Source organism: Pseudopodoces humilis, chromosome 1 (assembly GCF_049639895.1).
Source record: "Pseudopodoces humilis isolate 2021_Gansu_Grassland_sample_001 chromosome 1, ASM4963989v1, whole genome shotgun sequence".
NCBI classification, from domain to species: Eukaryota; Metazoa; Chordata; class Aves; order Passeriformes; family Paridae; genus Pseudopodoces; species Pseudopodoces humilis.
Window position 1 is genome coordinate 131,698,825 of NC_142200.1, and position 12,346 is coordinate 131,711,170.

Consider the following 12,346-nt stretch of genomic DNA (forward strand, 5'->3'; position numbering starts at 1 on the left):
TGTAATGGCTCTTACTCCATTGTTAGCAGCAAGGCAGACATTTATCTGGGGGAGAAGAGAAATGAGTCTTACTTTTGTGATAAGAGGCATTAAACCCAGCTCCAGTGACACTTGCATCCGACATAAAGTGGATAAACATTGCATCTCCAGTTGATCTTATTGGCCCAGGAGGTTCTTGTCCACACAGAGTAGCCAGTACTGGGGAAAGACTATTGTCGCCTGAGATGAAAAGAACATGTTACTGTTAAAACTGAATCAGTCCACATCTGCCTGTTTGTTGCTGTGGTTCACACTTTCAGGAAGGTGTGTTTCAAGACCTTTAATCTCTTACAGATTTAGAAATATTTTTATAGATCACCAAATATTTTGCTAGACTTAGCTAATTTTATTTTAACTAGCAGAATGTCTCAGAACAGAGGAAGAGTACTATTTCAGGGCATGTTCCCATTGTTATCAATATTGCTTAAACTCTGTGGAGATGAGAATTTGATGTATTTAGACCTTGGGTCTGCACTGCATCCTGTCAGGGTAGGGCAAGATTGGCTTCTCACCATCTTTGATAATAAGTTTGTCATAGTTGCATGAGCCGTGAGATTCTATGTCTAGTGCCAGGATATTGAATTCCACAGTGGATCCAGGAGCTCTGATAAGCCACATACAGTCCTCAAGATTTCTGTAATTCATTGGCCACCTCGGTGAGAAGAGGAATGAAGGTGTTTCTTCAGTTGTTACAGCCCCTCCACATGCGCCTGTCATGGACAAGAAGACCAAAAAAAAAAAGAAAGCATCCTTTTTTTAAACCGAGTACACCCCTCATGTAATATAAGATGACAGTCCTATAATGAGGCACAATGAGGGCACAGTGATGATGTGTGCAGTTACAGTAATGCAGGAATTCTTCAACTTCAGTTGGGATTGGAAGTATAAAACTTGAAAATCCTCACCCATAAGGATGTTCCTGTGCCACCTGCTGCAGCAATGATGTGACCTTTTTTATCTTGAGGAATATCTAACAAAATACCTAAGAGCATCTACCACAGTTTAACATACGTTATTGTGCTCGCTTCATATCACAGTGGCAAAAGTTTTAGAATGTTTTTTCAAGAGCGATAATTTTCCATGCAAGCATAACAAATGTTTAGATTTAATTAAATACCTGTGTAAAGAAAAATGATCCTGTAAAAACATGCTTATTTTTAGAACACTGTAAATTAGTATATTTAAGAGTCTCTAGAAATTGTTTTGAAAAGATCGTAAAATGCTTCATTGAAATGTCACTGAAAGCTTTCCCTCAGTAATAACTTGGGCTTTCTCTAGTGGTGAAGTTGGTTTGGAATTCTTTAAGTAAAGTTGAGTGTATCACCGGCTGCACTACTTGTAACTGTGCAACTCACTGAAAACCCACCTCTAGCAATGGTCTGTGTGACTGCAGAAGTGTCCACTGCATACCACTCCAAAAGAAAGCCTTTTCCAGCCACAGACGAATCTGACTGGAACTGGATTGTCATTGAACTGCCAGAGGATGCAAAAGAAGAGGGATCTGCACCACAGTATGTTGCAATAGGACGAGAATGAACTGTGGGCCCATCATACACCTGCAGAGAGAAGAACAGTGCTGTTCCTCACTGAGTCAGATTTTCATCTTCCCCATACTCAGCAAATTTCCAAGGAGAAAATTATCCTCTTTAAATGAGTGAAGGATCTTTCAATAAATCCAAGTTAGCAAGAAACCTCTCTTATAAAATGGGAATAAAATCTTCCTTTCCATTATACACTGTTAAAAGTGAAGCTTTCACAGAAGAAAGATCTGAATGGAATCAAATTCACCTCATTCCCCATCACAGGGCTTCTCTTTCGAGATGTGGAACGACATCCCACTTTAAAAAAAGTCCATAGGTTCAATTTTTATCCTTGATGGTAAAAATAACCCCATGATATCCAGGGAAAAGAAAAGGAATTCCTTTTCTTTTTTTCCTTTATCTTTTTTACCCCTACTGAGGAAAGTATGCATTTTGAGTTCTATCAGATAAATATGCAGAAATATTTTTTTCATTGTATGTATTTATAACCCAAAATCTTGTCTGGTTACAAGATGTTTCTCCTTTGCTACCTTTCAAGCTTATTTTGTTCTTCTCATCTACTACTCAGTAATATTGTCCAGTAGACAAAGCTAGGAATTATTAAATAAACATTAACATTACATTAATGATCTGATCCTTGAGTCAGGCTGATTTGCACTCACTAAACACCTAACTGATTTAAGAAACTCATTTTGCTTTTAGAGGGACAAAGAAAGGCAGGCTGTGTTAGGAGAAAAAAATGCTGTTAATATATGACATGAGATGAAATATAAGATTTTATTTCATTTTTGAACCAACATTACATTTGAATATCAATAAATTAATAATGAACTGAAAGTATTTATTTTTATACATTTCAAATATAAAAAAAGGATAATTAACTGCTTAAAAAAAAGAAAGCAAGGAGAGATTTACCTTATTTAAGTGTTATATCAGCTAAGTTCAAAAAGAAGTTGTGTTCTCTGTAGTTCATTTTGCTTAGCACCATGAGTGCTGTACTGAAGAAGCCCCTGCATATTGCTGGCAAGTTGGATTAGAGGATCTGTAAAAGGCCCTTTCCAGCTCTAAACTACTCCATTATTCTATTTCTTAACCTGGCTAGACTGTATTACAGGGGCGTACAAAAAACCAATCAAACTAAAAGAGGCACCTTTCTACCATCAGCAGCTAAATTACTGATGTAGAGAGCAAAGAAGGTGCAAGTAAAGAATTGTTCCTTGTAGGATTTTAAAATAACTTTATTTTTAGAAGCATTGAGATGTTACTATCACTGTTGTCCTTAACCAGAATGGAGCAAATTCCAGTCTGGTATCTGACCTGAAATTCTTGAATAGTAATATTCAGGATTGTACCTTTGTGGACTTACTTTTAGTAAATTTCAAATTTACAGATTAGAAATATCTGTTAGGGAGCCAAAGAGTATGTAACTCTCCCTATAAATAATAATTATTGAAAGGACAATACAGCAAAAACAATAAGACACACCAGATCCTCAGAAATGTTTCTCATTCATCTTGTATGTTTCTCTATTCATCCATTTTACTAAAGTTGGTTGAAATAAAATAACTTCTCAGAATGAAATCACCTTTAGTTTGTCATACTGGCAGCTGTGATGATTTTCGATATCCATCTGCAGGATACGGCCATGGATAACTTGTGAAGCATTAACTCTTATCCGCCACTGGTAATTGGAATTGTGAGGATAACTTCTGGGCCACTGTGGGGAAGCTATTTGTCCTCTGTCTCCCACAATGTCATTTCCATACACTGAAAAATAAGAAAGAGAGAACTAATGCCTCTAATTCACATACAGTAAAAGAAACACTGGGGGGCCCATCTGACTTAATTTACTCAGGACTAGACAGTGCTGTAAGTCTGTAAGACATGTCTCAGACAGTTCTAAGATGCACATTAAATTATTTTCTTGCTTTGAGAGATGCAGTGTTCCCCTTTCTGAAGGAAATTATCCATTTGAGCCATGTGTGTCTACCTGAAGGAGAAGCAGGAAGACAGCACATCTACACTCTTCCCTGTCTCTGACTACTTTATGTTCATTTCTACCCAAAAGCATTAAGGATTTTTTTTTTTTTTTTAAATGCCTGTGTGTGTTCTGGTGAAAAATGGTTCTGACTCCATTGAGGCCTGCCTGAACTATTGATAATTAATTTTGAAAAGGAGTTAAATCTCAAAAGAAGGAAAATTATTAGAAGTTTAGCTTGCATAATCAAAATGGCTGTGGTTTAGCTTCAGCAGTCTGTTCATACAGCAAGTCAGACTGATGTTGGCAGTGGCCCTTTGAAATTTTGGATCTATAAACTGGCATAATTTCCTTTTTTTCTAATTCCATTTCCTGGTTGATGGCATCTAGATCAAACCAGAAAATGGACACTGTCATGCTCAAAAAGCAAAATGGAAAGCTGGGAAAGAAATACTTTTTTCTTAATTTACCTAATAATTTGCCTAATAAATATGATACACTTACATGCACATGAATTCTGTTCTGTCATTTTTAACAGCATCCCTTTACATTCAGCAGATATTTTACAAAATATTTTTTAAATGATTTACAGACTTTTTGACATCAGCAAATATTTTCTAATAGACTTTAGAGGGCCAAACAATCACTTAGAATAATTTCATATGTACTATCAAAGAGCAATAGCTCAATCAAATTACACATACTTACAGTGAGAGAAGGTGGCCCTGAAGCCAACATCCGTGCCTGAACTGTCTGAGACAAATTTGACCCACAGGATATGTCCAACAGTGGAGGTATAATTTGAAGGCAAGGAGTTGCCACAGAATCGTCCTGCCAGACGGCCTGTATCACTCCCTTCACGAATCTCCAGGTAATCTTTGGTGCAGCCATTACTATTCTCCACCTGTAATGCTCTGTTCCAATAGCAGTAGAAGAGCATTAGCATGCATGTGACTGGTACATACCTCAGAGTGTGGCCTGCCAGGCCATTAATCCCACATAGATGGTATCCTACTGTAAGAGTTAAGAAAAGGGCAGCAACAAAACCCTCAGCACCCACCAAGGCCATCAATACAGTGCATTTTCCAGCCCCTTACTTTATAACAGAGCTTCAGTGTGTAGTTACACATTTCAAAGAGTTCTCAAACTCTTTTAAAATTTCTTGGTTCTCCAAGAACAACCATGAAACTCAGAAAGCCCTGAGATATAATCTGGATTTTTAATGTAAATCCAATGAGTGTTGGGTGCAGAGAATATTTTAGCCCCTTCATACGTGTATTATTTCAGCACACTCTGTGGTGAGAAAACAATTGCTGATTTAGTTGTAGTTAAAACCTCAGAGGTCAGAAATCCCTTAGTAATTTCTCCAGAATTATAAAATAGTGCTGTTTCTCTAGCCTCTGTGACTTAGCTATCTGCATGTGCAAAATAATAACAAGGATTGTTATCAGCTCTTCTAGACTATTTTTTACCATAAAAAAGGAATGAGATATAGTAATCAAACTATAAATTCTTAATTATTGCACCAAGCTGAATGCTAAATATATTCTAAAAATCATTTGGTATTCTAAGTGAAATGCTTTTATACAAGCCAACATGGTTTTCAGAAGCAGGTTATTAATATACAGCAAAGATCCCAGAGAGCACCTCTAATAATCAATGTCTTAAATATTTGTGCTTTCTTATATTCTGGTAACAACTTCTCCATTTTAGATTTGAATATAGCCATATGTGCTCAGCATACCATGCTGTGAAATGGTTCCAACCACTCATCTGGATACATTTCAGAACAATTTAAATCTAACCCTCACATTGCAAGATAGACATTTCAGTTCAGACTGAGCTGAAGAAAATTAATGCCTCATGCCAACAAAACTTTATAACCCCCTAACATTAAATTAAATAAAACAAATAGTGCTTTCTAACACAATTACTCCATGCCTTCCAGTATTTTCAGCTTACCTTTCAGCTATGTGTAACTGAAGAAAAAGAATTAACATCTACTCAGTGTCACTTTATATAAGTGAATATATGTTCCACTGAAAGTTTCTGCTTCACACTAGAATTTTTGGTTGTTTCTTAAAGGTTACTGCTTATTTTGTAGCATTTTGAAAAGTGTTTTCAGGCTTTTGGAAAACATATTGGAAAATGTTTTCAGGCTGTAGTGCTTTTTCTCTGCTTCAGTGAGCAGTGGAGGAATAGAATGTCGTTTTTATTGCATTAGTGAATCAGTACATGCCTAACAAGTTGTGCCTTATGCAGTGAGTTTGTTACCAGAAAAATTTGCTTTTGTTCTGATTAACTGCAAATGCAGGTTTCAGAGTTAGTTTTCTTTTCCTGCTCACTTTTGGTAAGCTTTGCTAAAGGTCAGTGCTCTCTTTCTTGGCAGCAGCCACGGTTTGATGCCTGGAAACGGGGAGGCTCAGAAATCTACCTCATGGGTAAAGAACGACCTAACAGCCCTGGTAAAGGACCCACATTATTCTCCACATACATGACTTTCCTGTCAGAAGTGTTCAAAGAAAAGTTAGTTTACTGAAGGGAAAACAAAATTCTATCACATACTCTTCTGATTCCTGTTGTAGCTCCTCTGCTTTAAATGGAGAAATTTTAAAGAGTTTAACATCAATTTTAGAATCTCAGACTAGATTCATAGAACGTTTTGATTTGGAAGGGACCTTAAAGATCAGGTAGTTCCAAACTCCCTGCCATGGACAGGGACACCTTCCACTAGACAGATTTCCCAGAGCCCCATCCAATCTGGCCTTGAACACTGCCAGGTTTGGGGCATACACAAGTTCTCTAGGAAACCTGTTCCAGTGCCTCATCACTCTCAGAGTAAAGAATTTCTTTCTAACATCTAATCCAAACCTGTCCATTTTCAGTTTGAAGCTATTGTCCCTTGTCCTGTCTCTACAGTTCCTGATTTAGGGTCCCTCTCCATCTCCCTGTAAGCCCTCTTGAGATACTGGAAAGTAGCTAAGAAGTCTCCACACAGCCTTCTCTTCTCTAGCCTGAATAGCCCAAACTTTCTCATCCCATCTTCACAAGGGAGGTGCTCCAGTCCTCTTTTCAGCTTCGTGGGTTCCATGTCTTTCTTACATTGGGGGCAACACAACCATATGCAGCGTTCCAAGTGGGATCTCAGGGGAGCAAAAGAGAGGAGCAGAATCCTCCCTCAACCTGCTGGCCACACTCCTTTGGATGCAGCCCAGGATTCCTTTGGCTTACTGGGCTGTGAGTGCACACTGCTGGCTCATGTTGAGTTTTTCAATCATTACCCCCAAGTCCTCTATAGAGCTGTTCTCAATCACTTCTCTGCCCAACCTGTGGGCATATCTGGGATTGCCCTAACCCAGGTTTAGGACTTGGCACTTGACTTTGTTGAATTTCATGAGGTTTGCCTCGGCCCACCTCATAAATGCATCAAGATCCCTCCAGGGACATAACCCTACAAAGTGTGCAATATCTAGGCCCTTTATATTAATCAGCTATAAAATAAACAACAAAATGAATCTTTACATTGTAGGAATGTCCTTCATAAAAAAAAAAAGGTAGAGTGATGCTGAATTTCCTCTTGTTTATATGTGAGTAAGAGCTGGCTTCTTCAGCATCCCATGCTGCTCAAATAATAAACCACCTATTTATATAATTCTGTATGTGCCTTAATATAAGCAATGACTAAGACAGGGAAACACTGATTGCAAGCTGCCACTAACCCCTGCTGTGTTCTCTTTCCAAGTTACTCTAAAAATATGTTTCAGCTTTATCACTCAGTAATTACATTTCCTAATAAACACAGAGCATCCTTCCTTCAGGTCTGTTAAAGGCTGAATAATAACCCCTGGCAATGCATTTACATGAAGGACAGCTGGAGCCGGTTGCCAGGGGAGCTGAGGATTGTCCAGACACACTCGCTGTTGGGTGGATATGGCTTGGGATAACCAGGGCTGTTGAAAGCTCCTCTGTCCATGTGGAAAGTACCCCCGCAGGCTGCAACAAGAAAGAGACAGCAGAGGTTTGGAGAGGATGGCATAAAAACCAAACCAAAACAAAACAAGCTTGATAGAGATAGAGCATTTGCTAATCAAGAAAGCATTTCTCCTTGACTCTTTGTTCTTTAGCTTGTTGATGAACTTGCTGAGATTTTGGCCAAAAAGAGGAAGGGCAACAGCAGAGGTTCAAAAACCAAATGGCAGAGAGAAAAAGAGGTAAAGGATCTCTTCTTTTTCTTAAAAGTCAGAGGCATAAGGACAGGTAGCACCTGCATATGAACTTACATGATGACGATGCAGCATAGGTGGCATGGAAGCCCCTGGCAGTAATGTTGTTGTTGGAGACGAAATTCACCACCAAGGCATTACCAAAAGAAGTGATAGGATATGGCATAGTAGTGCCACAGTAACGGCCTGAAAGAGAGCAGACCAGAGAAGGAAAAAACAAGTGTTCAGCATGTAATTACTACTGGTAATTTAACATTTGGAGTTAATGCCTGACAACAAGCAGGAATAACGTTTGCTGCTTACAATTGCGGTTGTCAATTCAATCTAAATAAAAAAGAAATACTCCATTGCATTTGCACAAAATTCAACTCTTGTGGCAATTTTTTTAACAGAAAAAGGACCTCTTGCACTCCAGACACCCTCGTCCCTGCCTATTCTGTCATTGAGTTCCCTCAATGAAAATGAAACAAATGAGGAATTATTGCCTAATTGGAAATAAACCCCAACAAAATCTATCAAATATATCTGACAACGGTTTCCATTTCACTCAATTGGTTTCTGATGAAAAAAAACCCAACAAAACAACAAAAAAAACTCTGAAAAATAACAGACCATTTATCTGGAAATGATGGATTGCAACACGGGGATTAGGAATATGAGTCATGATCTGTCAAAAAGGCATCTGGCAGTAAAAAGAAAGATAGCAGCTAGTATCATAGAATTATGGAATACTTTGGGTTGGAAGGACCCTTTAAAAGTCATCCAGTCCAACCACCCTGCAACGAGCCAGGACATCTTCAACTAGCTCTGGTTGCTCAAAACCTCATCCAGCCTGACCTTGACTGTTTCCAGGCCATCTACCAATCTTCAGGAAAAACTTGTTGCAGTACTTCACGACCCTCACTGTAAAAAGATTTTTTGTTATATCTAGCTGAAATCTACCTTCTATTAGCTTAAAACCATGACAATCTCAATATGCCTTTCTAAAATGTTTTTCCCCATCTTTCTTACATGTCTCCTTTAAGTACTAAAAAGTCCTTTTGGCAAGTGAAACCCAAGGATAGGAGACATAAAAAGAGTCCTGCTCCTAGTTACAAACCATTTAAATTGACTGCAACCCCACTGCCAACATAGAACATATACATAAGTAGAGCAAGGGAGAACATAATAAGACAGAGACATTCTGAATTTTCCAGAAAGGAATTAGAGGGAGCCCTAGGGATACAAGGAGAGTTAGGACTACCCTGTGGCCAGGGCTCTGAATTTTGCTGCTTCAGGCTGCTCGTGGCACTTGAAGGGGATGGCACTATCCAGACAAGTCAGAAGAAAGCTGTAGGAAACGCAGGAAAGAGCTAAAAAATTAGGCTTTCCATGGCTTGATGAAAAACCATTTTCTGCTCCCAGAAGTCTGCAGCTCCCTTACCTGTGTTTAGTATGGACTGCACTTATTTGCTGTGCTTGTGAGTTATGTTATATTTTTGTGCAGTTAACTGGAAATTAGGTTTAAACTGAATTCCTTGGTTCCCAGTATTGTTCAGCTGAGGAGGAAGGAAAAGGCAGCCAGAGTTAACACTAAACTGCAGGTTAGTAGGAGGATAGTCAGAGCCTGGGAGGACTCTGCCATTCATACTGAAGACTTATTCTCCATTCTCAATTTCCTCTGGCCAGAGAGGCCAAGGAGATTCTGTTACGAAAAAATATCCATGAAGCAGGAGACCATGAACAGAAAACTTTCTCCTGCTTAACTTGGGTGTAGTCCTATATATATGAAATACACAAGGGAAAGGTACAATACCTTGAAGAGGAGCCTCATAGTTATTCCCATCCAAAATCTCCACAAAATCTGTTGTACAGTTTTGTCCATTGTTTTCAATATCAAAGTCAGTGAATGAAAGAGTGATGTGGTTAACTGGCAACAGGAAAAAGTAAAACTTTAGGAAGAAGTTTGTAATTTCACAGAGAAATAATTATATGTAAACAAATGTTCTTTTTTTCTGCTGAAGTCAATAAGTCCCCATAAAGCATATAATCTGAAGTAGTTTTTTTTCATTTTATATTGAATGAATTTGATATAAGTGCCTTAACCTTTAGTGCAAAGGTCTGGTAAATCTCTCCACTACCTTTCAGTACTTTCTAGTTCAATCAATATTAGAAGAACAGGATTTAGCATATTCAAATGGATCTAAGTTTCCTTGTTTCTGGACAACTTCATTATATACTGAAAACATTAAAAAATAAAGCATGGAAAATCTACAAACATTGAGAAACAAAACTTATTCCTACACACTCATGACCTGCTGTCCCTTGGTGATCTATACCATAGATCTGGACAAATGTGCCCTGCTCCAGGCTTAGAAAGAGCCATGTCTTTCATCATATTGCAACATTCCATATTCATCAATTGGACTGGTCAAAGGATCATTAACTACCCTCAGCTATACTTGTACAGAATTGGATTTTCCACACTCTTGGACTGCAGGCTATATCATGAAAAAGAGGATTTCTGATTCAGGGTATTTTTGACTCTCCTAATACTCTTGCTTGTCTGATATAAACAAAGGTGAAGTCATAGCTGGCAGAAGAAGAAGCTGTCCTTGACACCAGTCTGGGACAGGAGTTACTACTGGCCTTAGGGTTCCATGCAGTTTGAGTGGGTCAGAAAGACTCTCATGATTTAGATGATAACTAAGTTTTCTCCCACACTGACCAAGCTGAATTTGACACAGATATTTTGCTTCTCACTGGGCCCACTTAATTGGCTTGAATAAGCTGAAATGACAGACATGGAGCCCAGGCTGCATTCAGCGGGGTGCCGCTGACTGGCATTCAGCTGCATACGCATGTTCCTCACTCCTTTGTGTCCCGTCTGGTCAATCAATTACAGCTATCAATGCAGGTCCTCAGGATACACAGCAAAAAGGAAAAACACAGTGGGTGGCCAGAGCAGGAGACTTGTTGGCCTTCCCAGTAAAAGCAGAGCAGGAACTCTGCTGTGGCCTGCCATTGGCTAAATCCATTGGCCATGGGTATGCAATGCAATGTATGGATGCTATTTATTTATGTAATGCCATGCGACGGCGTCATGAAGCCACGTGGAGCTGTAACATGAGGCATGGGGTGGTCCTGCTGGTAAGTGGAGGAAGTCATTACTTCTTATACAGCATTTTTATGGTCTCTCATACTCATGTAATTCAGGAGACAGCAGTCATGTATGAGTTTTCAATATGAATCCAGGGAAAGTTTGTTTCTAAAAATAAATGTTGTATAGGTGATGAACAGCTCAGATGATGTCCTTTTCAGGGACACTCTATTTGTATAAGTAACTATGCTAAAAAAATAATTGCTGATCTCCTGATTTACATTTTGGTATTTTCTTGGTAAATTGACATTCATTTTATAAACTAGCAAAATAAACTTATAAATATGATTTAAACATTTTAGGATTTTAACAACAATGTCTAAATATAATATGTACAACTGAAGTAGAATAGTTGCAATCTAAAATTAGGATATCAGGATAGCATTATAGGATTTAACACACACAAATTGTTTTTAGGAATCTTATACAATGTAAAGGTAATAGAAGGTATTAAAGGTAGTAGCAGTATCTGATGGAAAATATTTGGTGTTTTACAATTAATCACAAATCTGAGTAAAATTATGAATAGTTGAGAGTGTATCTATGCACAATACAACACTTTATTTTATATACTTTTGTTTGTGTTTGAAATTGAAATTTCCATGTACCTTTTCTCATTATTCAATCTAATTATTTTAATGTTAACAGCATAGATTTCATGTAACATAACTCCAGCTTGAAAACTCCAAACCAAAATAAGGTCGGCTAAATACTAGAGTGCTTTAATTATATGTAAACCCTTAGATTTTCTCACAAATGAATCCAGCTTCACATAGTATTCAACACCTCATTTATAACTGTAACACTTGGGTCACAGTAAATTGGCTAAGATGACAAAGCTGTAAATTGTTTTTCTCACTATGCACTAATTCTTTACAGTGAAATCTGACTTGTGACAGATTGGGAGAGCCACACTCACCAACTACCAGGATGCAGAACTTCCTAAAGAAATAAAGGAGGAATTTTGCATTGTTATTACAGAAAAGAAGATGAGGATGTTAGTCATCCCAACTAACTATAAAAGATGTTTTTACTTACATGGTTCCTGAGCCTGAATAATCCAGCTGCAGTTCTGATTGTCTGGGTATTTGGCAGGATACAGAGGAGAGGAAATTGCTGCCCCAACTGAATCTGACTCTATGAAACTTCCACATGCTTTAGAATGAAACACAAAGATATAGATACATATATAAATATTTATATATACACATCACCTTGCTTAGATTCTGTAGTGAAAATGAATGCATAAAGTGTAACATGGTACATCAGCATGAAATGACAATAAAATTCACCATAGTATTTAATCAGAAGAAGAGACTTAAGGATTAGTTCCCAACACTGGCTGCACTTCCTTGACTGGAATCCACATGCCATGCTGCATCTGGCTGACCATCTGTAAGAAGCCAGAGTGACTTCAAACCTGATA

At 38.1% G+C, this 12,346-nt stretch overlaps 1 protein-coding gene across 2 annotated transcripts in view; it reads right to left on the minus strand.

Annotated features, from left to right (window-relative positions):
* The window catches only part of CUBN (cubilin), a 142,717-nt gene that overhangs the window by 50,383 nt on the left and 79,988 nt on the right, over positions 1-12,346 (minus strand). For both annotated transcript variants that reach the window (XM_088057402.1, XM_005518766.3), the window contains exons 33-41: positions 11,959-12,075; positions 9,577-9,690; positions 7,839-7,967; positions 7,419-7,551; positions 4,267-4,472; positions 3,166-3,347; positions 1,406-1,595; positions 552-749; positions 73-219 (exon numbers count right to left, since the gene is read on the minus strand). In XM_088057402.1, coding sequence (XP_087913528.1) covers positions 73-219; positions 552-749; positions 1,406-1,595; positions 3,166-3,347; positions 4,267-4,472; positions 7,419-7,551; positions 7,839-7,967; positions 9,577-9,690; positions 11,959-12,075 — 1,416 coding nt within the window. The remainder of the gene's footprint in view (positions 1-72; positions 220-551; positions 750-1,405; positions 1,596-3,165; positions 3,348-4,266; positions 4,473-7,418; positions 7,552-7,838; positions 7,968-9,576; positions 9,691-11,958; positions 12,076-12,346) is intronic.